At 41.3% G+C, this 26,536-nt stretch overlaps 1 protein-coding gene across 2 annotated transcripts in view; it reads right to left on the bottom strand.

The window, feature by feature from the left end:
• Positions 1-26,536, bottom strand: part of LOC141110983 (tubby protein homolog) — a 143,650-nt gene that overhangs the window by 55,282 nt on the left and 61,832 nt on the right. For both annotated transcript variants that reach the window (XM_073602850.1, XM_073602848.1), the window contains exons 7-10: positions 20,286-20,402; positions 20,064-20,216; positions 15,180-15,307; positions 7,784-7,960 (exon numbers count right to left, since the gene is read on the bottom strand). In XM_073602850.1, the coding sequence (XP_073458951.1) occupies positions 7,784-7,960; positions 15,180-15,307; positions 20,064-20,216; positions 20,286-20,402 (575 nt within the window). The remainder of the gene's footprint in view (positions 1-7,783; positions 7,961-15,179; positions 15,308-20,063; positions 20,217-20,285; positions 20,403-26,536) is intronic.

Here is a 26,536-nt window from a genome sequence, read left to right as displayed (position 1 = left end):
TGGAACCACATCCTGACTGCCCGAGGCTGCTGGCACAGTACACCCACGGCCGAAATCTACCTTAGGACAGGCCGTGGCGCCGGCCTGCTCTCCGGAGCGGCGGCCATCTTGCTCCACCCGGCGGCTCCCTGGTGAGTTTTCCTGGGCTTACTGCTTATCCCACGACTGACCCTCTTCCGGAGGAATCTTCGAGCTGCCTCCTCTCGTTGACGAGGGACACCTACAGCCCGCACCCACCGTGAAAACAGAATGCGGCTCCGGCCTAATCTGTGGAGCAACGACCATCTTGCTGCACCTGAAGAAGACCTGGTGATAGGTATATCGGAGCAGCGAGGGATCATGTCCCTGCCAAAAAAGAACTCTGAGGCGGTGGATAAACTGGTGAAGTTCCGCCATCAGGATCAAGACCCGCAAGTCAAATATGGAGACGGCACATGCACAGCGACGGTCCATCAGAGCGCGGACACAGCCAAGTTCTTGGATGCCATTGCAAAGCTGCAGGGAACACTCACTGCCAAAATAAATGAGGTCAAGTTTGACATCTCCCTGCTACGACAAGACTTATCCAAGGTAAAAGACAGGGTAACTGAAGCTGAGACATGCATTGGAGCGGCAGAGGACATCCTGCACCCCCTGAGCCACAGTACGGAGGACCTGCAATGCCAGATCCATCAATTATACGCACACCAGGATGATATGGAGAATCGTTTGAGGCGATGTAACCTCCGGTACATTGGTTTACCTGAAAAGGCGGAAGGTACCAACCCTGCAGAATACTTGGAATCCCTTTTGATTCAACATTTTGGAAGAGAAGCCTTTTCCGTCATGTTCGCAGTGGAACGGGCGCACCGCATCCCAGCTAAACCTCCACCTGTGGGAGCCCCCCCAGGACCTTTATTGCCAAGTTTCTTAACTTTAAAGACAGAGATAAAATCCTACGGCTGACCAGAGGGAAAGGCAACATCACCCTGGGCAACAGTCATGTTGCAGTGTTCCCTGATTTCTCTAATGAAGTCCAAAGAAAGCGTGCTCAGTTCCAAGATGTTAAGAGACGGCTCAGAATGGTACACCTTAAATATGCCATGTTGTTTCCGGTCAAAAAAAGTCCTATTTTTTGAGGACCCGAGGGTGGCAACACAGTGGTTGGATCAACGCGGATGTCCGGATGGATAATTGAACACACGACCAGTTACCATGAGTACTGTTGACATTGGCAGAGGATGGTGGGCCCCACCATTTCTCAATCTGTAACTTCCGCTGTGGGGAGGTAGTCTCATCTCACCATTCATTTTTTCGCACAAAGGCCTTACACCCCCCCCCCCCCCTTTTTTTCTCAGCTATTGTCTTTTGCCTCTCCCCCTCATTTATACAACCCATGCATTACTAAATATGAGACCGGACTCTTCCCCATTTTGAGGACAGGGGGCCCATTTCCTAGGTTGTACCCCTTGGGAGGGAGGGGGACCACAGCTTGCTAATACCCCTGGTTACGTGGCTTTGAGCCTGAGGCTGCTTGACTCACAGAGTTTAAAACCCTGAGTAGTATACTACCCCCACAGCACAGTCGAGGAGACGTTTATAGGGCTGAGGCCCCACAACATTAATACACCAGGATGACTGTGTATCCTTGCAGCGAGAGTCTCACCTAGACAGAGAAAGAGACACATCAGACTTGCCTTGTGTCCTTTCCATGCTTCACACATTGGAAAATCGTCCCCGACATGTTTGCAACCCTTATTTTTTTCTCCTTTTTTTCCTTATTATTCAGAACATTACAGCACAACAAATTCAAAGCTCTGTACCTCCAGCTAACGTTGATGGCTGGAAGCTGATTTTTATACAGGTTGCAAGGGAATGCATGCTTCCACCAAGTTGGGGGGGTGAGAAGATGGGAGGGAAGGAAAATGCCAGATGCCTTGATCTGAGCATTGGGAATGTTAGCACCGTTGTGCAATGGTTACTTACTTGGAATGTTTATGAACAATCACTTATTACATATGCAATATACCTACTGGGTTACGAAATGGCTGTATTGTCGCGGGTGTTGAGGGGAGGGCTGCCCTGCTGATACGCATGCAATCTGTATGCAAACGAACACCATGGCGGACAGTAAATTTATGATGTGGAATGTGCGGGCAATGCGAGATAAGATTGAAAGGACAGCAGTACTACAGTATCTGAAAGGTCAGAAAGTAGATATTGTTGTGCTGGTGGAAACACATGTCACAGGCCACTTACAGGCGGCCATAAAGCGTCCTTGAGTGGGCTTACCATAGCACCCACACAAATATGTCTAGAGGGGTAACGGTGCTGGTGGCGAAATCTACACCCTTTGAGCTGGTCTCCGTGGTATCGGATCGGCAGGGCAGGTACCTCTTTTTACATGCACTTGTGGGAGGAGAACCCTTGCTGATACTGGCTAGCTATATCCCCCCTCCATAGAGGTTGGATGTGGTTGCAGAAGGCCTTGCATTTATAACGCTGTACCCATTCATACCAGTAGTGTGGTTAGGGGACTTCAATCACACAATGACTCCATCCCTGGACAGACCAGCACAGGCTGAACCCAGACGAGATGAACCACTGCACACTAGGCTATACCGTACACTGACCGAATTTGCCCTTATTGACATCTGGAGACATGCAAATCCCACGACTAGAGCATACACCTGCCACTCAGTAAGTCATAATACTATGTCCAGGATAGACTACATACTTGTTTCTAGGGCCCTTCTGCCTAAGGTTACAGGCTCAGGATTTGCTCTCAGGATCCTGTCAGACCACTCTCCGTGCTGGATGATGGCATCCTTGCGGACAGCCTCTCCCGTCAGGTGTTGGCGACTAAACCCCCACTGATTATCCCTTCTTTCGGACCATGACTCCATTGCCAGGGAGCTGCTCTTTTTGGAAAGGATACAGGGGCCTCCTGCCCTTAACATACACTGGGACGATTTTAAAAATCATGCTCGTAGAATTTTGTCCTCCAGAATAAACAGGCTAATAAGGGAGTCTAACACTATACTTCAACTCACATCTGACAAACTACAGGAAATAGAGGAGTCATATGGCTCTAGCCCATCCCTCGAAAATTTGGAAAGAGTGAAGCTGCAAACGCGCCTAGTCACACAACTACACATAGAGAAGGCAAAACAGCATGTCTTTTTCTGTAGGTAGAGGGTGTAGGAACAGGGAGAAAGGGCTGGGAGACTGTTGGCGTATTTGGCCCACATGGACGATAAGCCCCCAGTTGTGGTGTCGCTTGCTGACCCAGACAGGCAAAATATAACAGACCCAGGACGGGTGGTGGCTCAATTTAGACAATTTTATGAAAACCTATACAAGTCTCAGAGCACATACACACAAAGGGAGATTCGTTCGTACTTATCCTCCATACAGTTCCCCCAGCTGAACCGAGAGCAAGCTGAGCTTCTGGATGCACCTATTACAGAACATGACATCACAGAAGCAATCGCACAGCTAGCCAAATCTAAAGCTCCGGGGATGGATGGCCTACCGCTGGAATTTTATGTAACATACTCAGATTTCTTGGTCCCTAAGCTGAAAGCCTTATACCAGTCCATTTTTGATCAGAACTCACTCCCCGAATCTATGCAGGAAGCCCAAATCATAGTTCTCCCCAAACCGGGAAAAGAGCCACACTTCCTTGAGTCCTACAGGCCCATATCACTCCTGCAGGTAGATATCAAAATCTTAGCTAAAATCCTGGCCTCTAGGTTAAACACTGCTATCTTAACTTTAATTCATACGGACCAAACGGGCTTTATGCCGGGGAAAAACACAGCTATGAATATCAGGTGACTCTATATGGATATAGCTTAAAAAATGCAGCGCATAATATATGTATAAGTAAATGGAAACAAGTGAATTGTTTCAAATGAGTGCTTCAAAGAAGAAGATAAAAAATAAAATAAAAATAATTGAGAAAAAATCCGCCTGATGGCCTGTGCTAAACATAAAATCAATAATATATGAACAATAACGTCCCACAACCCTGGAAGGTGAATAAACTCCAAAGTTAGGTGTTGTTCGGATGATAGTCCCAAATTGAACTTCATGAAAATCCAATCTAAACGGAGGGATGAGGCAATGGTAAAGGGATGGTAGAAAGGATGGTATGTAGAAAAATTCTTACCAGATCCCGTTGATTCCCGTGTCAGCGACAGGGAATCGCATGTGCGTTATGCCACTCAGGGCATGGAAGGCGACATCTCAAATATAGGCAACCTGGAGTGGATGTTTTATGCCCCTGTTGAAGACCCCTAGGTCGAAACGCGTTGGGATCTACACCACCCTCCATGTTGCCCATTCATTTTAATGTTTCGTGATCACGTTTTCTTATTGTTAAATGGTGTTTTTTTTAGAAATAAAAATACCCCCTTTTTCATCTGCACTATGTGGAGGCATGTTTTTTCTTTCCACATACCCTTCCTACAAGTCAAGAGTTGACTTGAGTCTTATCCGAGGCGTCTCCCTTCACCCGATTTGCATCCCGGTCTTGCTGTGAGGACTTTCCTGGTGGCCCCCGGAGTTCCAAGCAGATTCGAGCCTGGAAGATTCCAGCGAGGAGATGTCGCCTTCCATGCCCTGAGTGGCATAACGCACATGCGATTCCCTGTCGCTGACACGGGAATCAACGGATCTGGTAAGAGTTTTCCTACATACCATCCTTTCTACCATCCCTTTACCATTGCCTCATCCCTCCGTTTAGATTGGATTGTCATGAAGTTCAATTTGGGACTATCATCCGAACAACACCTAACTTTGGAGTTTATTCACCTTCCAGGGTTGTGGGACATTATTGTTCATATATTATTGATTTTATGTTTAGCACAGGCCATCAGGCGGATTTTTTCTCAATTATTTTTATTTTATTTTTTATCTTCTTCTTTGAAGCACTCATTTGAAACAATTCACTTGTTTCCATTTACTTATACATATATTATGCGCTGCATTTTTTAAGTTATATTCTCATGGTCTTTGTCAGATTGTATGTAGCTGCTCCCTTTTGGTTTTGTTTTTTTCACGTATTAGCGCAGTGTTTTTTATGCACTTTTTTCCTTGTTATTTGACTCTATATGGATATTCAAGCCGGACACGATAACTCAGGAACTGATATTCAGGGTCTGCGCCAGGGCCCCACAGTCGATAAAATAGGAATAATTTCTATAAACCTCGTTCCACTAAATTAAATTAAATTGTATGTGAATACACAAATATAAAGCTGCTATCCCCCAAGCTAGATGAATATTCTAGTGTTGTAAGAAAAATATATGTAGTGAGGGGCGCTAGGTTAGTGAACAAAATTACATGTATAGTGTTATTGAAATAGACAACTAAGTGACATACAAGAATCCTAAATTAGTATATATATTCCAAAAAAACGTGATTTACAATCATGCAATCCCTGCATTTATAAAAAAAAAGTGTAAGATTATAGTGTTCTTGTAGAAAAACCCTACAAAAGTATTTTTCTAAGCAAAAACCATACAAGTACATAAAAAGTCCATGTGCAATGAAAACAAAATAGGAATGTATGCCGACGACACCATAATATACCTTGCGGACCAGGGACCATCACTCCAAGCTGCGTTAAAACTCATTGAAGAAATAGGGGGATACTCTGCGAATAAATTGGGACAAGTCCCAGATTCTTCCTATAGATGTGTTCGCTCCTCCCTTCATGTCCCCTTCATTACCACTAGCTAGGGTACCCAAGATTGAATACTTGGGTGTGGAGGTGACTAGGGATCTGGTGGACTATACTCCTCTAAATGTAGCTTCCTTGTTTAATCTACTGAAAAGTAAAACACAGACGTGGTCCAGATTGCCATTGGGGGTGATGGGGCATGTAAATTGAATTAAAATGATTATACTGCCTAAGATCTTATATCTGGTGTGACATGCCCCTCTATACATCCCCTTAAAACTATTTAAGCAGATGGAAGCTATTTTAAATTCATTTGTCTGGGGAAATAGTAGACACAAACTAGCTTGGCAAACCTTAAAAAACCCCACAGATATGGGGGGTGTATCCCTCCAGGATGTACAGGATTATTACCTGGCCTCACAACTATCCCATATGTACCATTTTCACACGTCTGAAATGCAGCGATACAGATCTTTGGTTTGTGACAAACCAGGACACCCGACGTATACACCTGTTCAGGTCATTCTACGCGGGAAAAAATCACCAGGTCCCCTACCTACATACTTAGGACCATGTGATATTTCAGTTTTTCTTTTTTAATAAATCTGCAAAAATGTCAACAATTCTGTGTTTTTCTGTCAATATGGGGTGCTGTGTGTACATTAATGAGGAAAAAAATGAACTTAAATGATTTTAGCAAATGGCTGCAATATAACAAAGAGTGAAAAATGTAAGGGGTCTGAATACTTTCTGTCCCCACTGTACATTATGGGGTTGATTTACTAAAGGCAAATAGTCTGTGTACTGCAAGGAAAATAAAAAAAAAGCATTTTTGCTTGCATGTGATTGGATGATAGAAATCAGCAGAGCTTTCCCTCATTCCAGAGCTTCCCCTCAGATCTAGCGCAATTGCACTTGCAGTGCACAGTATATTTGCCTTTAGTAAATCAACCTGTTGTGACATGCCATGAATGACTAAGAGGAGAGGCATTCCTTTTCCCTTTTTCTGACCTGCATAAGGACCTGTGTCAACGGCCATTTGTTTGCTTCAAGCCTGTTTTACATTCCAAAACAAGTCGAGGGGGAATGCAAAACCCGCTTGAAGCAGGTTAGATGCAGATCAGTAGGAGGTCAAATGCACCTGTCATTGAATTCAAAATGATTTCATAAGTGTCTCAAATTGATGTCAAACTGATGCCATCCATACATGCCCAAAGCAACATGAGCTTAAATCAGTTTGCACAGCACTGCGAAAAGTTTTAAAGCAGTGATGTGCTTTCTTATTAAAAAGTACAGTATGCTGTAAATTGAAAAAAATGTCAATAAAAAAAGTATCTGATTTAATAAAAAAAAACAAAAAACAAAAAAGTACAGTATGCTCTGCAGACTGAGCTTCATGGATGTCCCTTGTATTAAATACATATTTGTAAAATAAAGATGTTCTAAAGTTAATTAAACAAATTATGTAAAGAAAAACGATTGATAAACTAGTAAACTTAATAAATAACTACAATAGAAGTAAAGCCTTTACACTTATTTATTTAAAGTTGATATAAACCCTCACATTAACCCAATGAAGTGAACAGTATTAGATTATACACAGGGATGAAACAAATCTCCCTACATAAGTTTTACATGTATATCTGCTGTCTTCAGCTTGCTATATTCTTTAGAAAGTAAACATGGTGTTAGAGATTTTTTCTTCCTGTTCAGCACTGGAAGTGTAGTCTTGGCGTACACTGTGTGACAGCTGATTGGAGGAAAGGCACACACCCCTCCCATCCACATAGGCAGAGGAAGGAAGGAATGTGCTGTGAATAGACCAGCTCTCTGCTAATCTATTTATAGCACCCACCCCGACACAAATTTCAGGCTGGTTTTAGCTCGGTTGTCAGAAGTTATCATGCTGATAATAGAAGAACAGAGCAGCAGAAAGACATGGGACTTGGTGCTTTGGAGAGATAGAAGAAAACACTGCAGATATATGCACCTAGGTAAAATTTCATGAATCAGGTTTACATCCACTTTAAAGAAAAACCCATCATAAAAATGTCATTCACTGAAATTTGGAAGACAAGTGCAGTTTCAGCAGGAACATAACATTTCTTTAGTTACCCGTTTGCCATCGTCCCTCTCTAGATGCAAGTAATAGGTAGGGTAGATGCCTTTATCAACTCCTTTCTTGTCTCTGGTGATACGGCACTGGAGAGTCATGTTGTGTGGAGCTGGACGAAATGCAAAGCCCTCAAGGTCATCTGTTTCTAGAGGTGGGACTATTTCAGAATCTTCTTCCTGTTTAATTATACAGTGATATTGTAAAGAAGTACTGTCATCAAATTAATAAAAAAAAGATAATATTGCTCAGAGAATATTATAGTTGCTTTCCTTTGTATGTTACTCCATTGTTATTGACAAACTGATATTTTCTAACGCTAAGTAAATGAAGCAAAAAGCAATATTACTTATGGTTCCGGTCTCATTTATAATAACAAATATGGTCACAGATGTGGCTGTGTATGTCTACAAATGGAAAATTTGTCTACAAATGGAAAAGTGATCCATAATTTTTTATACAACCTGCAGAGGTGAAACTGTGCTTTGCTCATGCACCGCAAACAGCATATTAACATTCATTTAAATTTTGGAATTAGATTAAAGTTTCGGTTTTGGGTGTATGAACAGGGTATGTATTAAGATATTAACTTTTAACTATTATGTTAAAGCTAAACTCTAGGCAAACCACTAAATACACAAATATATATGTATCTGCCTTACCTGATGAAAGAGTTACAATTCTGTTCAGCCAGTCTTGTGATCCATACACTCCTGTCAGACAGTATAGCATGGGCAGTGACCATGCTTTTCTAAATACAGCTTGGGCACCATCCTGTTACCAGCCTGCTATAAAAGAATGATCACCACATTGATGAGGTTACCAACCCCCTTTTCTCTGCTCTCTTTTCCTGTCAGCCAGCTCCCAGTGTTAGATTGGCAGCACTGTACAATGTGGTAGTCCTGACTAGTTTTCAAAGCTGGTTCCTGTCCTCGCTCTCCCAGTAAATTAGATGCTATGCTGGGGATTACAGGGATGTAAGATAAAAATGGAGCCTTTTGTGTATTTAAAATTAATTTGAAGCATTGACATGGACAGGGATTCGCAGAACTTCTTTACTTAATCACACACAGGAATACAGCAGCCATAGACCTCAAAGTCTTTGAAATAACCTGGAGGGTGAATATTTCTCCTTCAGTTGGGTGCAATTCTTCTTCTTGTGCTGTGTCAGAGGGACTGAAAGAAACTGGCTCTGCAACAACATTTCCTAGAGGAACAGAACCTGTATCAACCAATGGTTCACCATGATCTGGAATCACTGGAATCCCAGTACTACTAGAACCAGCAGTAGGTACAATTTCACCACTTCTTTCTCGAATCTGATCAACGTGCCATCGTAATATTCTACCATCAGTAATTTGTACTTTGTATGACAAAGGTCCTGTAGCCACAAGCACCTTTGCCGGTATCCAACGAGGCCCAGCAGCACAGTTTCTGACATAGACAGCACTGTCAGGCTCAAACACTTTTAGAGAAACATTAGCATCCTTTTAAAAATGCAGTTCTTGCTTTTCTTGTAACTCCGATGTCAGATCAGGGTGTAAACGATCCAAACATGTTTTTAGATGACGGTTCATTAGGAGCTCTGCTGGGCTACAACCAGTGCTTGAGCATGGTGTCACATGTTGTTGCAGAAGGAAATTTGCAAGTCTCCGATTCCAATCTCCTTGAACAATTCTCTTCAATGAGTCTTTGGTGGTCTGAACCATACTTTCAGCTTGACCATTTGATGACGGGTGAAATGGTGCAATCGAAACATGTCTAATAAGATTGCTTGCCATAAAGGTTTTAAATTCTGAGGAGGTAAATTACGTTCAATTATCAGACATGATTTTATCTGGCAACCCAACAGTAGTAAACAGCCTCTTTAAAACTCTTATGACAGTGGCTGAGCTGGGGGATGTAACTGATACATCTTCCAGCCATTTTGAGAAGAAATCGACAACTAAAAAAACACGTGTCCTTGAAAAGGCCTCACAAAATTTATATGCAACCGTGACCAAGGTGACCTAGTCATTTCCCAGGGATGTACTGAGGCTTTAGGTGGAGCATGACGGGTGGATTGATATGGTTCACAATTCTGTACCTACTTCTCAATAACTTCATCCATTTTAGGCCACCAAACATAACTTCTGGCTAAGGCTTTTATGCGGACTATTCCAGGATGTCCTTTGTGGAGAGCATGCAGTACTTGAGCATGTCCTGTCTTCAGAATTACCACTCTGTTTCCCCTTAATAGGCAACCTTTATAGGCAGACAGTTCATGTTAGCGCACTAAAAATGGTTTCAACTTCTCTTCAACTTTTGATTTGGGCCATCCCCTCCACACCCAGTTGAGCACACGGGCCAGCAGGGGATCTTTAGCAGTCATAACATCAATGTCTCTAGCATGTAACGGAGGGCTTGGAATGCATTCCAACATGAGATCCTCAGTCACAGGAGGAACAAAGAAATCAGGAGAAAACAAAGGCAACGGACTCAAACCATCAGCATGCGTGATATTCTTGCCAGGACGATATTCGAAATCACAGTCATAGGCATTCAGCAGGAGTGGCCATCTGAGCATTCGTGGGGAAATAATTTTGAGAGTGGGAGTACTTCTGGTGAACAACCCCAGCAAAGGCTTATGGTCTGCTACAATGGTAAACCTCCGCCCATACAAATAGTCATGAAACTTTTTACTCCGGACACAATAGCTAAAGCCTCCTTGTCAATTTGAGCATAATTCCTCTCTGTCGTAGACAAGGTCCTTGAATAGAATGCAATAGGAGCCTCAACACCCATTTCCAAAACATGACTCAATACAGCTCCAATGCTATATGGAGAAGCATCGCAGGTAAGAGTTAGTGGTTTTTTTTTAATTATAATTTAATTATTATTTAAATATACTGTCAGAAGATAACAGCTTTTTTGCAGCAATGAAAGCTGTAGAATGAACATCAGTTCACTTCCATGGAGCATCTTTATCTAGTAAACTTTGCGGGGGTTCAGCAACAGTGGCTTTGTCAGACAGAAAAGAATGGTAAAAATTAAGTAACCCAAGGAAAGCTTGCAGCTCTTGTTTGTTTGTTGGGACTGGAGCTTTATGGATAGCTTCAACCTTAGAATCAGTTGGATGGATTCTGTGTTCATCAATTCTGTATCCAAGGAAATCCACGCTGTTTACCCCAAAAGCACACTTTTCTTTTTTAAGTTTGAGACCAGCATCAAGAAAACGTTTCAAAACAAGTTGTAGTTGTGAATGCAATCCGTTCCAATAAGAACATCATCAAAATAAGGTACTACACCTGGAAGTCCAGATAAGAGGTCCTCTATTAATTTCTGGAATATGCCAGGAGCAGTGGAAACTCCAAACTGCAAACGTTTTACTCGGAAAGCTCCTTATTGTGTGTTATTATTGTTTGTGCATCCGCAGCGTTGTCATCCACAGGTAATTGTTGGTAAGCTTGTGCCATATCAAGTTTGGCAAATGCCGTATATACTCGAGTATAAGTCGAGATTTTCAGCCCTTCTTTTTGGGCTGAAAGCGCCCCCCTCGACTTATACTCGAGTCACCGCTGTCTGCCTACATGATCAGCGTGTCATGCAGGCAGACAGCGGCCAGCATGTGCTATTACTATTCGGCAGCCAATTACTGTTCAAAAGCCGCGCCTCCTCCTCGTCTGTGATAGGCAGAAAACTCCATTTCCCAGCAGTCAGTGTACAGCCTATCACTGACATTCTCTCATCCTCGTCCGTGGTATGGAGGAGGCGCGGCTTTTGAACAGTGAATGGCCGCCGAATAGTAATAGCACACGCTGATCCGTGCAGAGCGGCACACGGAGGCATGCACAGGACACAGGTAGGATGCAGACATACACAGGACACAGACACATGCACACATACACAGACACATGCACACATACACAGGACACAGACACATGCACACATACACAGGACACATGCACAGGACACATGCACAGGACACAGGTACAGGACACATGCACAGGACACAGGTACAGGACACATGCACAGGAAACATGCACATATACACAGGACACATGCACATATACACATGACACATGCACATATACACAGGAAACATGCACATATACACAGAACACATGACACATGCACATATACACATGACACATGCACATATACACAGGACACACGACACATGCACATATACACAGGACACATGACACATGCACATATGCACAGGACACATGCACAGGACACAGGGAGGTATACAGATGCAGATGGGCATTGTTGACCCTCTTTTTCCATTTACAGTAGCTGCTGCATTTCTCACCCTCGGCTTATACTCGGGTCAATACGTTTTTACCATTTTTTTGTGGTAAATTAGGGCCTTGACTTATACTTGGATCGACCTATACTCGAGTATATACGGTATATTTCCTTTTGCTAACATAGTCAGAATTTCATGTACAGCTGTAATTTGATAGGGATGTTCCTGCAGTGCTTTGCTGATTGTACATTTATAGTCAGCACAAGGTGCAACATCACCGGAACTATTGGGGTACACCACTTAGGGTGTGTTACAGGTTCAAGTATACCTTGCTGCACAAAACGTGTAATCTCAGCATCAATTTTTGGTCTGAGAGCTAATGCAACTTTGCGTGGTTTCATACGCATTGAGGTTACTGTAGGGTCTAATTTGAAAGAAACAGGAGCCAAGGTCTTCTTCAAAAAGCTCACTAAAGTCCTCTATCAGATTCTGTAGAATAACTGGAGATACATTATGAACTCCTGATAATGAAATTCCAAGGGGTTCAAATCAATCCCTACCCAACAAACTTGCTCTTTGTCCCTTAGTAATTATTAATCGTAAACATTTACAAGCACCCTTAACTTCCACAACTTGATTGTTGTAGTCTACCAACCGGATATCACAGGGTGCTATGGAAGGAGCATTGTGAGGCCATAATGAGGTAAACGTTTCTTCTGAAATCAAGGAATATGCACACCCTGAATCTACTTCCATTTTGCATGGAACATCTTGTAACACAATCTCGGTGTAACTCATCAGTCCTGATGAAAAGTTTTCCAATTTATACACATAGCCATTTGTATAAACACCTGTAGGGGTTTCATCATTTGGAGCAACAATTGGCGCATTAATGGAGTGTGCTGCCGTTGGTATTGTATTCACATTTGTAGACTGATCTTTTGTCTGACAGATAGTCTGTATGTGACCTCTACAATTGCAAGTGTGACAAACTGCATTTCTAAAACAACATGTATTACGCCTGTTTTTCGCACTGCAGCTCTAACACTACCCTGTAAATGGAACTGCAACATCAGTGTGTGGTGGAAAGTCCTTTCATTTAACATTTACCTTTGCCACTTGATTGATATCCAATGAATTAACTTTGCTGGAGGATTGAATTTTTTTTGAATGAAGGTATGCAGCCTCATATGCAAGCGCTTCCTCTTGTGCAGTAATAAAAGTTAAGTTCTGTTTGTCTAGAAGTCTCCTCTGCAGTGCTTCATCTTGTACTCCACACACAAACCTGTCCCTTAGCAAGGATTCTAAGCTGGCACCAAAATTGCAATTTTCGGATAGCTTGCACAGTTCTGCAATATTTGATGCAATGCTCTCACCCAGTTGTTGGTTTCGCCTGTTGAAATGGAAACACCTCACTGTTTCAGATGCAGTGTGTGAAAACCTTTTTTTTAACAGGGCCAGTATTTCCTCATATGGGCAATCTTTTGGTTTAGCAGGAGATATCAGTAAGCGGACAATATCAAGTCTTAGATCCAATAACAATCAGTAACACAGCTCTTTTCTGCACAGCATTGGCCACCTTATTAGCTTCTAGGAAAAACTCTAACCTGTCAGCATAAGAGTCCCATGAGGATGGATTAGCCACATCAAATTCCTCCATGTGTCCCAGAGAAGTCATGCTGGAGATATTTATAGATGTGTTTCTAAAACACAAGTTCCAATTCTTCAATCTAGCTGATTTTGTGTGTTTCTGCAGTGTCCCTTCACTGAAATCCCAACCTCGTTGCCAGTTTTGTGTATTTAAAATGAATGTGAAGCATTGACATGGACAGGCATTCACAGGACTTCTTTACTTAGGCCCCTTTCACACTTGTGTGACTTGTCCTGCGACTTGGGACTGCAAAGTCGCATGACAAGTTGTCCCCGATGTTTTGCAATGAGTACCATTCCTATCTGTGTGACATCAAGTCGCACCGGTTTCAAAATAGTTCCTGTACTACTTTGGTCTGACTTTGATGCAAGTTACACAGGCATTCCCTGAAATCGCTGCAAAATCACATCTGCAAAATCACACGACTTTGAAGTCGCGGTAGTGTGAAAGGGGCCTAAATCACACAGGAATACAGCAACCATAGATGCTAAGGAAATACATAGCTCTACCAGAAATATACACAAGTGAACATATTTACAATGCTTCCCCCTACTGAATGGAGAATATTTTTGTTTCTAAGGAAGACATAACTGGAATAAGTTGTGATCTTTTATTATCTGCCTAGAATTCAGCTTAAAGGGTTAGGTTTAGGGTAAAAGTTGGCAGCCAATTACTGATAGGTTTAATGATCCACAATGTGGGCAGGCTGCCTCTACAACATTCCCCAGTTTTTTTTAAGGCTGTGTTTAAACTAATTGCCTTTTTTAATCTTTAACCACGGGAAGATTTTACCCCCTTTATGACCAGGCCATTTTTTGCTATTTAGCACTGCGCTACTTTAACTGGTAATTGTGCTTTCATGCAACTCTGTACCCAAACTAAATTTATATCATTTATTTCACACAAATAGATCTTTCTTTTGGTGGTGTGTGATCACCACAGTTTTTCATTTTATGAGAATTAAATGAAAAAGAAATTTTGAAAAAACTATATTTTTTACTTTCTGCTATAAAGTATATCCAATAAAAAATAAAAAAAATCAAATTTCTTCATAAATTTTCACCAAATGTATTCTGCTACTTGTCTTTGATAAAAAAATTCCAATATGTGTTTATTGATTGGTTTGCATAAACGTTATAGCGCTTACAAATTATGCTTTATATACTGGAATTTTCTTTTTTTTTTTTTTACGTTTTTACATACTACTACTACTTATAATGGAAGTGGTTAAAGATACATAATCACACATAGGGAACATGGAACTCCCCAAACCCCCTAGGTGGACAGGAACAAAGTTGGGAATTGTGAGAGATCTAACTGTTGGAGTATCCAAAAGGCCACAAGCTGACTCAACTTCCTAGGCTCCACCAATAACTAAAATATTACTCTTGAAGGGATGGGGTGAGAGCATGGCATGAACTTTAATGATAAATTTGATAGAACTGTTGAATTGCCAAAGGAATTCTTATTTTAGGAAATCGTAAGAAATAGTGTATTTTTTCTTTCATTCTTTCACCTTACTAGAGGCAGACAATGGCCGTGTATATACAACACTACTGAGAATATCCAAATCTTCATCAAAATCATCATCCAGACCCTCTGCATCTGCCGCTTCATAAGAGGGGTTTCTTTCTCTTGATCTCACTATATAACAAAAAAAAAAAAGGGAAAGTACTTTCATTATATATTCCTTTCTTGCTGCTGCAAAATACCAACATAATAAGAAGGAATACAACACAGAAACGTAGAAAAGTGACGGCAGAAAAAAAACTGAGTAGTCCATCGAGTCTGCCCATTTTTAAATTTTTTTTTGTTGTTTTTATTTTTCGTTAACTTTTTTGTCTGCGTATAGATCTATGTTTGTCCCAAGCATGTTTGAAGCCATTTACTGTTGACTGTCTCGTTACCTCTGCTGGAAGTTTATTCCAAGCATTAACCATCCCCACCCGGTAAACTAAATGCATTGGAAGTATTTTAGCTAAATGTATTGCAGTCTTACCTTTCTTCATTCTGAAGAAACCAATCGATGCCTTATCATGTCATTTCTCATGCTTGAGGCTAAGTTGGGGTAATTTGAATCAACAGATAAGGCTTTGTGTTGTAATAGGAAAATGAGCAACCTCAACGCTCTTTCTTATTATTATTATTACTATAGGATTTCTATAGCATTGACAGCTTGCACAGCGTCTTACAATATAAAGGGAGGCTGTACAGTTACAATGCTATATAAAAGGGTTAGGAGGGCCCTGCTTGTGAGAGTTTACAATCTAATAAATACATACATTTTAAGAGCGATGCCTCTTTGAAAGACAATCACACGAAGAGAAATTACCATGGTATGATTTTGAGTAGCATTATAGGGGTCTGATAATGTTGAGTTATATACAGTTGTGCTCATAAGTTTACATACCCTGGCAGAATTTATGATTTCTTGGCTATTTTTCAGAGAATAGGAATGATAACACAAAAACTTTTCTTTCACTCGTGGTTAGTGTTTGGCTGAAGTCATTTACTATCAATCAACAGTGTTTACTCTTTTTAAATCATAATAAAAAAACAGAAACTACCCAAATGACCCTGATCAAAAGTTTACATACCCTGGTGATTTTGGCCTGATAACACGCACACAAGTTGACACAAAGGGGTTTGAATAACTATTAAAGGTAACCATCCTCACCTGTGATATGTTTGCTTGTAATTAGTGTGTGTGTGTGTGTGTATAAAAGGTCAAAGAGTTTCTGGACTCCTGACAGACCCTTGCATCTTTCATCCAGTGCTGCACTGACGTTTCTGGATTCTGAGTCATGAGGAAAGCAAAAGAATTGTCAAAGGATCTGCGGTAAAAAGTAGCTGAACTGTATAAAACAGGAAAGGGATATAAAAAGATATCCAAGGAATTGAGAATGCCAATCAGCAGTGTTCAAACTCTAATCAAGAAGTGGAAAATGAGGGGTTCTGTTGAAACCAACGGTCAGGTAGACCAACTTAAATTTCAGCCACAACTGCCAGGAAAATTGTTCGGGATGCCAAGAAAAACCCACAAATAACTTCAGGTGAAATACAGGACTCTCTGAAAACATTTGGTGTAGCTGTTTCAAGATGCTTGAAGAAAGATGGGCTGCATGGTCGAGTCACCAGAAGAAAGCCACTACTACGCAAAAGCCACAAAGTATCCCGCTTACAATACACCAAACAGCACAGAAACAAGCCTCAAACCTTCTGGCACAAAGTTGTTTGGAGTGATGAGACCAAAATTGAGCTTTTTGGCCACAACGATACACACTACATTTGGAAAGGAGTCAACAAGGCCTATGATGAAAGGTACACCATTCCTACTGTGAAACATGGAGGTGGATCGCTGATGTTTTGGGGATGTGTGAGCTACAGACGCACAGGAAATTTGGTCAAAATTGATGGCAAGATGAACGCAGTATGCTATCAAAAAATACTGATAGAACATTTGCATTCATCAGCCAGGAAGCTGCGCATTGGACGTACTTGGACATTCCAACATGACAATGATCAAAAACACAAGGCAAAGTCGACCTGTCATTGGCTAGAGCAGAATAAAGTGAAGGTTCTGGAGTGGCCATCTCAGTCTCCTGACCTCAATATTATTGAGCCACTCTGGGCAGATCTCAAACGTGCAGTTCATACAAGACAGCCCAAGAATTTACAGGAACTGGAGGTCTTTTTGCCAAGAGGAATGGGCAGCTTTACCATCTGAGAAGATAAAGAGCCTCATCCACAAATACCACAAAAGACTTCAAACTGTCATTGATGTTAAAGGGGGCAATACACGGTATTAACCTCCTTGGCGGTATGATTATGTCGGATTTTAGGTGCTGAAAGCGGTACAATTATTTTGCATGGAAATTTGGCGTTTTTTATTGTAGGCCTGTAATTCTTAGCAATAACACACTTATATCTGTCCAAACCAGAGTCTAGTAGACATCTCGGGTGTGATAAAGTTTGAAACACAAAATCATAAATTATAATATAATAAATAACTATAAATAATTATACCAAATAATAATATAATAATAATAAAAAATATTCAATAATGTAGTCAAATCAAAAACACTGAAATTTGCTCAGTTGCAGAATTGTCGCTGTCATTACTTTTCAGTATTTGATGACAGATCTCCCCACAAATCACTATCACTCAATTCTGCGAGTGATTCTAATTTATTATCGCTGTTTTTTAGGTGCTCTAAAATCACTTTTGATGTAAAGGGACAGTTTTGGTTGCTATGGACAATCTCCAGTTTCCAGGCAGAAAGAACAGTTTTTATAAAATAAAACTGCATGCAGGACACTGGAGAAACCACTAGGGACAAAAGGGAGGTGAAATAATTACATACAGTAATGTAATCTGTAACATTACAGTGTACTGTATGTATTGTGTGTGTTTCACTTTTTGAATTTGGCGCCGTTCTCCGTCCCCGTGCGTCACAACGCTCGCAGGGAACGGAGCCCGGCTCCATGATAGATCAAGCGGAGGACGAGCCGCTCTCAGTGCGGAGAGACATCGCAGGATCCAGGGGACAAGGTAAGTAACCTCTTCCTGGATGCTGCAATGCGATCCTGAGTCTGGCTCAGGGTTACCGCTCTTGGTACTGAAATTCCACCCCGAGCCAGACTCGGGAATACCGCCAGGGAGGTTAAGAACTGGGGTATGTAAACTTTTGATCAGGGTCATTTGGGTAGTTTCTGTTTTCATTATGATTTAAAAAAAGTAAACACGGTTGATTTGTAATAAATGGCTTCAGCCAAACACTAACCATGAGTGAAAGAAAGTTTTTTGTGTTATCATTCATATTCTCTGAAAAAATGGCCAAGAAATCATAAGTTCTGCCAGGATAGGTAAACTTGTGAGCACAACTGTATATATATATATATATATATATATATATATATATATATATATATATATATATATATATATATATATAAATAGATAAGAATTTGTAATGCACTCACTTGTTTTATTTTTTAGACACAGGGTTTTCAGTCTATGATGACCTTCACTGCCAAATAAGAAGCAACAGTTTACTCCCTTTTTGCTCCAAGAGATGGACTGTCTTATCTAGCTGGTCTGATCCAGTACTGTCATGGCAGCGCCCATGTTTTCTTTCACTTTCTAACAGTCACATGATGTAACCACCTACTTAACTGTTCCCTTGCTGTTAAGAAGATATGAATGCTGATTGGACTAAACTATACGGTCACACCTATAACACGCCTAGACCTCATGCATATTCATAAGTATATATTGTTAAACTTGATGTTTGTAAGTCAGAGACACTTCCTTCTTCATTCCGCCTGGTAGAGTTGGATATCATGTGTTTCTCCATTGCAGTGTATAAATAAAGCACATAATTTTCTTTTACAAAGATTTGGATCTACTATCTCATCTGAATGGTCTTGTTTGGAGACTCCCTAACCTGATTTAACAATTTCTAACAAAAACAAGGTGCTAAAGAAAAAAATGGTAATTTTTTACTTGCTACCACCCCATAAATAGTGATATACTAAAATCTAATAATAATAATCTAATAATCTAAATAAAATTCCATTATCATATGTAAATATTGGTGAAATCTGCATTTTGGATCCCTCACTACCAAAGCTGCTGCATCTACAGTATATCACAAAAATATGTAAAAGATCAAATATCACAATTGCAAAGCTCACTAATTTAAGATGTATATTATAAATAAATAAAAAATTGGGTATTCAAATAAATAGATTAAGAAATTCAGGTTAATCAATATAGATTCATATCCCCCAATTATATAAACACAATAATCAGTGTTTACTAATTCTCTTTACAAAATTCCCATATCATGTACTACCTCAAATTTTCTTGTCATTTTGAGCCTACTAATGATTAAAAAAAAAAAAAAAATCAAACATTCTGAAAACTAAAATTTTTGAAAAAATTCTACTAGTGTATGGCCAGCCTAACTTGACCGCAGCAGAGAGGAACCAGACTAGGTTCACATTTCTGTGAGTGGGGAGTATGTCTGAAATTGCAGAGTAACATGCTGTATTTTAGCAGACGGCATGGATGCCATTAATTCTGAATGTCACCCAATACTTCGGCAGCCGCAGCGTAATTTTGCTTGCGCTAAACTAATTCAGTGTAATGTGTGTGGTAGAGCTATGTTACTCTCATAATGGAAGAGACAGAAATACAAATCCTTTGCATGCAAAACTGATGTTTGCCTTTAGTTCAGCTTCAAGATTTACAGGACTTGATAGCTTGTTAGGGAAGTAACAAGAACAACTTATACTATAACCTGAGGAGAGTGTTTGAGTTTTTTAATCGTTAGTGGACTCAAATCAATGAGAACATTTGAATTGTAGCATTCTTTGGTCTCCCCATTTGACTTACCTGATTTTTGCGGCTTTTTTTTATTACGCTGTTTGACTGGTGCTGGGGGGACTTGTCTGTCCCCTACAGACACTGAATTCTCCTCATCACTGGAGTTGTCAGTTACAACCATCTTGTCTGCCTTCAGTTCTTGTATTACATCTTGTGCTGCACCTGTAAGAAAATCTCATTAGGAAGGAAACAAAATACAATGAGTTTCTACAGACAATCTGATATCCCAACCTTTCATTTGAAGTGTACTTTCTTTCTCTGTGTCTTGAGTCTCTTGTATGGATGATCTTCGGTTCTTCACTTTGGGTGATGACGTTTTGGCCTTTGATTCCTTCAGATCAGATTTTGCTATTTAGCAAGACAATGAAAACAGGGTGTATTATATACTGCAATGTTTTAGCTATTGACATTTTTATCAGTCCAATGCAGTGTATGGTATATGTTACATACTCAATGTCATGCAGTTTGAACCTGTTACCAAATCGATAATGGCAGTTCTTTCATTGATTTTGGTAAACACTAGTCTGTGTTCTCTCACATACCTCTTACCACTGTTAAGTGATTTTAACATCAAATACTGGCACCTTTGTATTGTTTAAAACTTGCTATTACCTTTTTCCCTACTGCTGATCCTCTAATGGGCTCTGGCTGTAAGCACCCTTCTACAACATGTTTTAAAGGGCTAAATATATAATATTTGGGAGGTATTTTTCCTCTGTTTTAACAAATGTGTTTATGATTTAAAGCTTTTTGCAGTTCCAAGTAAGGTGTTTTTGGTTGATGACTGATATTATACCACTTGAAGACCAGGCCTTTTCTGGCACTTTTTGTTTACAGTTTCTTTTTGCTAGCAAATTACTTAGAATTCCCAAACATTATATATATATTTTTTAAAGCAGAGGCCCTAGAAAATAAATTGGTTGGTTTTGCAATTTTTTTTGTGTCACGCGGTATTTGTGCAACTGTTTTTCAAACACAATTTTTGGCGAAAATACACTTTTTAAAAATTTAAATGCAAAAAAAAATAGATAACCCAATTTTTTGTAAAATATAAAAGGCGATGTTACACTGAGTAAATAGATACAAAACATGTCACGCTTTAAAATTGTGCATGCCCGTGCAACAGCGACAAACAAAATTTTACTATCCATAGGCGACGCTTTAAAAGCCGTTTACAGGTTTCCAATTTAGATTTACAGAGGATGTCTAGTGCTTGAATTACTGGCCATGATCTGACATTCGTGACGATACCTCACATGTGTGGGACGATTGCTGTTTGCGTGTGTGCAGGACCGATGCTGGAGCTCGAATTTGCGCCCTAGCACGGGGGAGTTTAAAAAAAAAGTTTAATTATTAATTGATTTTTTTTTTACACTGTTGCGTTAAATGTTTTTTTTTAATCCTGTTTATTGCTGTCACAGGGAATGTAAACATCCTTAATGACGGCAATAGGTATGTAACAGGTATTCTTTATGGAGGGATCTGGGGTCTTTAAGACCCCAAATCCCTTTGCTGCCCTTAGGTGTTTTTGAATACTTTTGATTTTCAAAAAATGGCACCGTTGACATTCTGGTAAATCATGTCATGTCATCGCTTCTGTGTTAACATACCAAAGACCTGATCAAAGCCAATCCCAGCTTTGTATGAGTTTCCGACTAGCTCGTGGACTTGCCGGCTGGTAGCTTGGATAGCTTGGATCTCCCGGTTGGAGTGCCAGAGCAAGTCATGGAAGCAAGTTGCTATTACAAGAGAGCTGACCGTCGGCCCTAAAAGGTATTGAGGTGATACCTGCAGCAGCAGGCGTCACCCTGGTACAACCACTTGAAGTCAAATTATGTACTAGGTACGTGATTTGGTGGCAAGTGGTTATCCTAGAAGTGAAAGTGGAACCAAACTGGACATACTCCTTGTTGCTGATCATCAAGTACTGGTGATCACACTGCTTTTAAACCCCCATGATCAGCTGTCTGAATAGAACTTCTGGGCAGCTCTGAGACTAATGAGCTATGCACCTTTCTAACACACTTTACATTGCACAACCTTGCTGAGTCTATGAAGTACAGTTTACATAGTTAGTCAGGTTGATATCTAAGTATCTAGTTCAACCAATAAAAATAAATGCATAAATAAAAAACTTTCATACAGAATCCTATACCCACAGTTGATTCAGAGAAAGGAACCCCATTAAGGAATGGTCTAATTTGCTCCAGCAGGGGAAAAATAAATTCCTTCTTGATCCCCCAGAAGGCAACTGGATTAACAATCACTGGTCTTATTACTTATAAATGTTATCTAAAAGAGAGGTGCGACATTTAAAAAAAATAAACGTTCATACTCATCTACCCTGTTTCCCCGAAAATAAGACCTAGCGTGATTGTCTGTGATGGCTGCAATATAAGCTCTACCCCCCAATTAAGCCCTAGTTAAAGTTCTTGTGGGTCTTATTTTCAGGGTAGGGCTTATTTTCGGGGAAACAGGGTAGGGCTTATTTGGGGAGGGGTAGGGCTTATATTGCAGCCATCACTGACAATCACGCTAGGTCTTATTTTCGGGGAAACAGGGTATGTGGATGCAGCATTGATTCAATGCTGCATCTTTCGCCCGCCGCTTCTACACCTGAGAAGTGAGCGATCAAAGATCGCTCACTTCTCAGGTCTACTCTGAGCACAGAGAGGCACATTGAAAGGCTGAGCCAGCTGCCGCTCAGGTTGGTGTTGGTGGATCCGGACATTATTATCGGGATCCCTGCAGAGTTTGGGCTGGCTCTGTGAGGTCAGCCAACAGCGAGCTTTAAAGGTTTTGCCATACTTATCCTTTAAGAATTAAAGCTGGCCAGAACAAGTTCTTGAGGGCATCTACACCACATTTTCACAGCTTTTACTGTGAAGAAACCTTTCCGTATATGGAGGTTAAATCTATTTTCCACCATACTCAAAAAATGCCCCTTGTAATGAACATAAACTGAATAACTCTACACCAAGTTCACTATATGGATCACCTGTGTATTTATACATGGTGATCATACACCCTCTCAATTCGATCTTCTCAAGAAAGAATACATTGAAAAAACTAGGTTTCCAATAGTGGGCTGTGCTTCACAGAGGAAAGTTAAGTCAATCTCCAAGTGGAGGTAGCTCTTCAGCTTCTTAGTGACTTCATTCAAATAGCTGGGTGGCAGAATTTCAGAGTTGGGACAATACATTTATCAGCAGAGAGGTACCTAGAAAGGTTTCCTACCTCCCTCTGGAAGTGGAGGTCTGCCGACTTGCTCTAGCCCCATTTCATAAATGATTTTAAAAAGTATTTTATAATATACACAATGCAACAGGAGCTTTGGGAATGCGCAGAGGCAGTGGCAGAACTACCAGTGTCACAAAGAGCACCTCCGGCTAGTGGTTGACTATGCAGTGGAGGGGGAGGGGGGTAATTGGTAGCTCTGTGGTGCCTGCTATACAATGGAGTGGGGGGGAAGCTTTTGATCAGTAGATCTGTAGTGCCCTGCATCTCCTTTTGCCCCTCCAGCCAGCAGTTCACAATATACAGTGGAGAGGGGAGGGGCCTTTGACCCGGCCAGGTTCAGTGAACAAGCAGAGCGACTCACCTGTGTAATTAAGATGGTGCCTGTCCGGGTCAGAGGCCCCTCTCCACTGTATAGTGTGAACTGCTGGCCAGAGGGGCAGGGGGAGATGCAGGGCACTACAGAGCTGCCGATCAATATGTGCAACAGAGAAGAGTGGCCATGAGGTGAGTTAAGCGCCTCTTTAAATAGGCTGCAGAGATGTGCTGGGGGAGTTGTACAGAGGATACTGAAAGTACATTGTTTTGTGTGTGTTGGAGGGGGGTACAGAGATGTGCTAGGGATTGGAGGTGTAATGGGTGGGGTTGGAGGTGCAGAGATGTGCAAGTGGGTACAGAGGTGTGTTAGGGGTGTGGAGGGTGCACAGATGTGAGATGGAGTACATAAATGTTTCTGGGGGGTACAGAAGCATGTTGGTGGTTACAAAGGCTTGCTGCAGTGTACAAAGGTGTGCTGGTAAGATACAAAGGATGCTGGGTGGTGCAGAGGTGTGTGGGGGGTGGGGAGGATGCATAGATGTGTGGCAGAGTACATAGATGTGCTGGGAGGGGGGGTGCAGAGGTATGCTGGAGGGTTAAGAAGACATACTGGGGATATGCAGTTGGGAACACAGAGGATGTTGGAAAGTGCAGAGATGTGTGTGGGGGTGGGGGTGGGGGGTGCGGAGGTGTGCTGGGGGTTGCAGAGGTGTACTGGGGGATACAAAGGCTTGCTGGACATATTGAGGCATACTGGGGGATAAAGAAGATTCTAGGAGATGCAGAGGTGTATAGGGGGTACAGAGGTGTGCTGGGGGGGTACAGAAGATGCTGGGAGGTGCAGAGGTGTGTGTAGGGGGTGCAGCCATGTGCAAGGGTATACAGACATGTGCTGGGGGATATGGAGGTGTGCTAGGGGTACAGAGGTTATTTGGGAAGTACAGGGATGTGCGGGGGGTATGGAGGCATTCCAGGGGGTGTTGCAAAGGGGTATGGTATTAGGTGTCTCTTGTAGAACCATGCCCATTTTAAATGTCCCACCCCTAATTAGGATATATTCTCCACCTACAATGACTGGCTGAACACATGCCTAAAAAGTTGTCCATGAAAATATTTTAGAAAGGTTGGCAACTATGCAGGAAGATAGTCCACTGCAGAACATATGAAAGGGTGACACTGTGGGACAGTAATAAAGGGCCCCGTAATCAGTGTGAAGGGCCCCGGGACCAGTGGTAAGTGCCCTGGGACCAATAGAAAGGGCCCCGGGATGGGGTAAAGGGGAACCTTCATGGTTTCTTGCACTAGGGCCCTGAAGGTTATAATTACGTCTCTGGCCAAAGCTCGACTGAGAAACGCAAAATTCTATGCTGGCCAGAAATAGAGACAGGAAATACATTGGGAAAATATAACTTCCTCAAGAAGGAGTCTTGAAGAGATACAAAATGCATGCAGTAACTGTGTAGCACAGTTTCTATATTAAAATGGGTAAAACCAACCTTAGTGTGAAGGAGCATATTGATAGAAGCAAGTGCTTCCCTACACATAACCAGTAGCAAGACTCAACTACCCAATGCCGGGACCTATGATTTTAGAGAATTCTCTGCATCTGTAATATTTTTTCAAGGGAACACTCCTTTCTTGAAACCTACCTTATAGGCAGTGTTCAAACTATGATTCCAATTAGGTTATAAGTAAGGGTACTAATGCAAAAATACCATATAAAACCTTTAAAAATTGTATTTAAAATGAATAAAATGAGTAGATTACATTGTCTTTATGATATTTAATAAAAACACTCTAACATATTAAAAAATACCTAGGTGATTCAGCTCATCCGACTCTGCCTATAATAGAAATCACATTTTTGGGTGCCCTCACCCTTTAGAGCAGTGGTTCTCAACCCTGTCCTCAAGTACCCCCAACAGGCCATGTTTGCAGGTTTTCCTTCATCTTGCATAGGTGCTTTAACCACTTCAGCCCTGGAAGATTTGGCTGCTGAATGACCGGGCCATTTTTTTTTTTGCAATTCGGCACTGCGTCACTTTAACTGACAATTGCGCAGTCGTGTGACACTGCACCCAAACAAAATTGAGGTTCTTTTTTCCCACAAATAGAGCTTTCTTTTGGTGGTATTTGATCGCCTCTGCGTTTTGTTTTTTTTTGCGCTATAAACAAAAAAAGAGCGACAATTTTGATAAAAACACAATATTTTGTAATTTTTGCTATAATAAATATCCCCATTTTTTTTTTAAAAAAAGCGATTTTTTTCTCAGTTTACACTGATATGAATTCTTCTTCATATTTTTGGTAAAAAAATCGCAATAAGCGTATATTGATTGGTTTGCGCAAAAATTATAGCGTCTACAAAACGGGATAGATTTATAGCATTTTTATTATTATTTTCTTTTAATAGTAATGGCGGCGATCTGCGATTTTTATCGGGCCTGCGACATTATGGCGGACACATCGGACACTTTTGACACATTTTTGGGACCATTGGCATTTACAGCGATCAGTGCTATAAAAATGCACTGATTACTGTAAAAATGTCACTGGCAGGGAAGGGGTTAACACTAGGGGGCGATCAAGGGGTTAACTGTGTTCCCTGCTAAATGTGTGTCTAACTGAAGGGGGAGGGGACTGACGAGAGGAAATGACAGATCGTGGATCCTAGCTATTAGGAACACCCAAGCTGTCTCTACTCACAGAGCAGAACAGGGATTTATGTGTTTACACACACACTTCTGTGATCTGCCACTCGTGCCTGCGATCGCTCATGGCCAGCAGTCATCGAAACCGTCAGCCATGAGCATCGCCACCCCCATGCCTGCTATCCCGATCCCACGAGCTGACGTATAGCTACGACGGTTCGCGGAATCATGCCGATCTGCCGCAGTAAAATGATGGCGGCTGGTCGGCAAGTGGTT

Source organism: Aquarana catesbeiana, linkage group LG10 (assembly GCF_042186555.1).
Source record: "Aquarana catesbeiana isolate 2022-GZ linkage group LG10, ASM4218655v1, whole genome shotgun sequence".
NCBI lineage: Eukaryota > Metazoa > Chordata > Amphibia > Anura > Ranidae > Aquarana > Aquarana catesbeiana.
This window is presented reverse-complemented; position numbering and strand designations above follow the sequence as displayed.